This window comes from Pterocles gutturalis, unplaced genomic scaffold (assembly GCF_000699245.1).
Source record: "Pterocles gutturalis isolate BGI_N339 unplaced genomic scaffold, ASM69924v1 scaffold9427, whole genome shotgun sequence".
Classification (NCBI taxonomy): domain Eukaryota; kingdom Metazoa; phylum Chordata; class Aves; order Pterocliformes; family Pteroclidae; genus Pterocles; species Pterocles gutturalis.
This window is the reverse complement of record NW_010110192.1, coordinates 1-3849: the sequence shown is the minus strand read 5'-3', so window position 1 is coordinate 3849 and position 3849 is coordinate 1. Positions and strand designations below refer to the sequence as shown.

At 42.2% G+C, this 3849-nt stretch overlaps 1 protein-coding gene across 1 annotated transcript; it reads right to left on the bottom strand.

Annotated features, from left to right (window-relative positions):
• Positions 1 to 519: 519 nt before the first annotated feature.
• LOC104461602 (exonuclease 3'-5' domain-containing protein 2-like) lies at positions 520 to 3213 on the bottom strand (the record flags this gene model as incomplete). Its single annotated transcript, XM_010073243.1, has 3 exons — positions 2875 to 3213; positions 1703 to 1959; positions 520 to 646 (listed from the first exon to the last, which is right to left on the bottom strand). Coding segments are annotated over exons 1-3 (723 nt in total), but the record flags the coding sequence as incomplete, so codon positions are not given.
• Positions 3214 to 3849: the final 636 nt, after the last annotated feature.

The following is a 3849-nucleotide window of genomic DNA, read 5'->3' as shown; positions in this document are numbered from 1 at the left end:
AAAAAAAAAAAGCTCCCTTTTGATACTCTACCTGCCCATAGTCAGTGCGGTTATTTATCCTGTCACTCCCTCTACCGGTCACTGATTTTGTAGATATCTGCACCATGACTGACATGAAAGGGAGCAATTAGGGAAACCATGATGGTCTAAAGATGGTGAACAAAGTTTCTAGGGTCTATGTCTAATACAGCGCTGACTGCTATAGACTGGAATAAATAAAATAATTAAAAGGTGAGGTTTTGGGTGCTCAAACACTTCTTCAAGGGATCTTGCCTTATAGATCTTTCAGGACTGAAGGAAAACAAGGGTCAAGAATTCAGGGAGAACATCAGAAAACTATCTTCATGGAAGAGGATGGAAATGCAGCTAGAGAGTCTGAAATTAACTTCAGACCATAGTCACAATAAGGTTTTGAGGCATAACTTGAAGCGGGCTCAGATCTCTCCCTGTTGTAATTCTCTTCTCTACCAAGAAGGTTGCTTTTCCTCCCGAAACACTGAGTTGAAGTGGAAGACACACCTGATCTCGTGACAGTTCTTCTGCCTCCCAGTTGCTGCAACGCACATGAGGAGACTTGTCAAGCGGGCAGTTGAGGACTTTTTCAGCTAAAGACTTAAGGCTAAGGCAGTTGTGAAGTAGATCCTTCCTTCAGTTTAACAAAGAAAGTAAAACAAAATATTAAAACCAAAACTATACATCCATGCAAATTTGGATGGCCTCATACACGCTGAACCTGCCAGAACACAATGCACATGATGCATGACTCCCACTCAAACAGCACACAGCTGCCTGTCAGCTTCACAGGCCCTCTCCCTCCCCTCTGCTAAAACATCCTTTCTAGACCTAGTAATTATCTTGTGCCTGCAATATGCTAAACAGGCAAGGCTGGGAGTTGGTAACATTTAAGGCTGAAGTGTTTGGCTCTTAACTACCCACTTATAAACTAAAGAGGTTTATCATAGAGTGATGGACCATCTGCCGCAGGGATTCATGAGGAGCATGAGCACCAGGAATGACTCAGAGGAATCCTGGCCACGAGGGACAAGAAGTCCACTCTTGGTGCTAAAAAGGTACAATCAGGTCAGCAAACCCATGCCCCAGATCACTAACAACACACCCATGCATGCATACACTGTACGTGAAGAGTATTCCCAAGTAAAACATCTTATCTTAAGAAGAATGAAGGATGAGAAAATGTCATCATAATCGTAAACTTTTAATGGAAGCATTGTTATTAGAAGAAAAAATTAAGAGCTGGTTTATTTTAGCAATTTTTCAAGAAATCCTACAATTCAACAGTTCCACTTATGTGCCCCCGGCACATGGACTCCACACTTCTAAGCAATGTATTCAAACATCTGTTGACATGGTGATCACTCTCACTGCATTACATCACTGGACCTGGACTTTTTACAAGCTGAAGCATGATACTCAGCAAAGTCCATATGGGTATTGCATGAGAAAACTAACAGACACAATCAGCATTTGAAATCTTAGTAAGGATTTAACTTCCATTAAGACCACAGAATAGAAGCATGACATGTTCTTGGGCTGCAGCTGTCAATGCTCATGCTCTAAAAAACCACTCTGAGAACTCCAGATCTACCTGCCTGGTATCATTCAACATATGCAAATTACTTTTAAAATATTTCCAACTCAAATGATGCCTCAAACAGAGCCGTCTCTGTCTTCAGACACTCACCGCTGTCTCATGGCTAAATACCGGAGATCCATGCTCCCTTTGACTGGAAGACCATAATCATGAAGTAACTTGCAAGCATCTTCCCAGCATCCTACCCCAACTTTCAACACAGCACTATCTGCCATGATGTCCAACAGGGTCTTTGGGATAGTCTGTCCACTGGCAACAAGCCTGGACAACCGAACAAGAATGCAGAGGCCACTGGAAGAAGCCATCTGTAGGAGGGATACAGGATTTGCTTTTCCCTCCACAGATACCTGAAATAAAGACAAAAACCAGAATCTGGGTTACAGTATTATCAGCAATACTGGAGCTGGAACAAATTGCAAAAGAGGCCACTGAAGACAGGAAATACCTTCAGTTTATACAGTCAAGTATTGTTACGCCTCTAAAATTTTACTGAAAATTATATTGTTTCACAGTATTACTGTCCCCCAGCCACTTCTTGCCACACTCCTACAAAAAGAACTTTCCCCCTTTGCCCCTTTCCCCCTATACCTGAGCTGGTGGAAGAAATGAGACACATTTCTTAATCAACATCAGCACAAAGCCACTTGCTACATAAATGTTTATGGCAAACACACTGTTTAATTGTGGCTTATACTAATGACTGTGAGGTGAATAAATTTCCAGCCAAAATAATGGTGAAGCCAGGCTTTATAAATCACTCAAAATCTGTTTTCAGAGTTCACACAGGCAAGCGTACAATCGGAAGAACTTTGCTTTCTGGTGGTCCCAGTGATTTATAGCCACATATCAGTATTATCCTCCTTTTTGGGTTTATTATTCTTAAAAATCTTTTTCTGAAGTATGTAGCTGGATTTAAAACAGTACAAACCCAAGCTACTTCTAGTAAATCACCTTTAGAGATATTACACAAAACACATAATGCTATCTTTAGCCATACAATTATCACTATGTTTAGTATAGCAAATTTATCACAGGAGTTCAGCAAACAAATACAACCAGTGAATTAAAAACTTACAGATGTGTCTTAAATGTGAGAACAATCAAAATTAGCAGCTACTTCACTGCTGTCATGACAGATAATCACACAGGCAGTTTCAATAGTCAGTCCTGTTCAATCTATTCAAGCACAGGAATCACTCCTCCCCTGATGATTTCCCATTGCAACTTGCAATCTAAAGGAGAGGCGCTTCTTGATTACTCACCCACTCACAATCAATTCCAAGCACTGGCCACTTCTCCAGCTCCTTCTTCAGCAAAGGTTCAACACGATCCCACTCCTCCTGCTCTGAAACTATCACTATGTCTGCACCAAGGGTCCCTTCTACCCAGGAAAAGGTGGGAGATCTGAAGAAGGAAAGCACCTCCTTACCCTCTGCCTTATTCAGTTTCTCATCTGCCAAGTTTATAACTGCTTCCTCCCGCTGACTACTAGAGCATGCTTTTCCTTTGCGACGCTGGGATGCCTTCCACAAAACCAGGCCCCCCACTGCAACACCCATCAGGGTCGCCAAAGTAATCGTCACTGCTGTTTGCTTGGGCATCTTTTTATCCCCCTCCTCCCCCCTTCACTTCACTCACTCAAAACAGCATTGTAGGATTTTATCATGACCTGCAAAGAAAAAGAAGAGAGGCAGAAATTAAAGACAACTCAATTAAATGTGTTTAGAGGTATTAAATACACCCACTGGTATTGTATCAAGGTTCTAGCCACAACTTGCAATCCTGACAGAAGGCGAACTGGGTCTCACTTGGTAGACTGGGGGTCAGGGGACAGACTGCTCCAGTGGTGCACTGGGCAGGCACAGGAGACCGAATGCTGCTGGTGATCTCACCACCAGAAACCTTAAAGGGAATCCATTGATTTATACTGGGGCAAGTAGATGTTTCCACAAACTCTCACATTTAAAAAAACAAACAAACAAAAAAACAAACAGGGCTATTAACAACTTACAGCTTAATTTGGAACCATGTCAGCCTAAACCAGGACAAGAGGAGATTACAGCAGAACAAGCTGGTTAGATAGTAGGCATTGTCCACTACATTCACATCCATACTACGGTCACATTGCTCTTCAGGCACTGAAAAGCCTTAAAGCAGCAGTAGCAGCAGCATCTGTTGAATAACACAGCTTTCCCTCCATCATACAAAGCTCAGCTGCCTTTCAGCAAACCGAGATC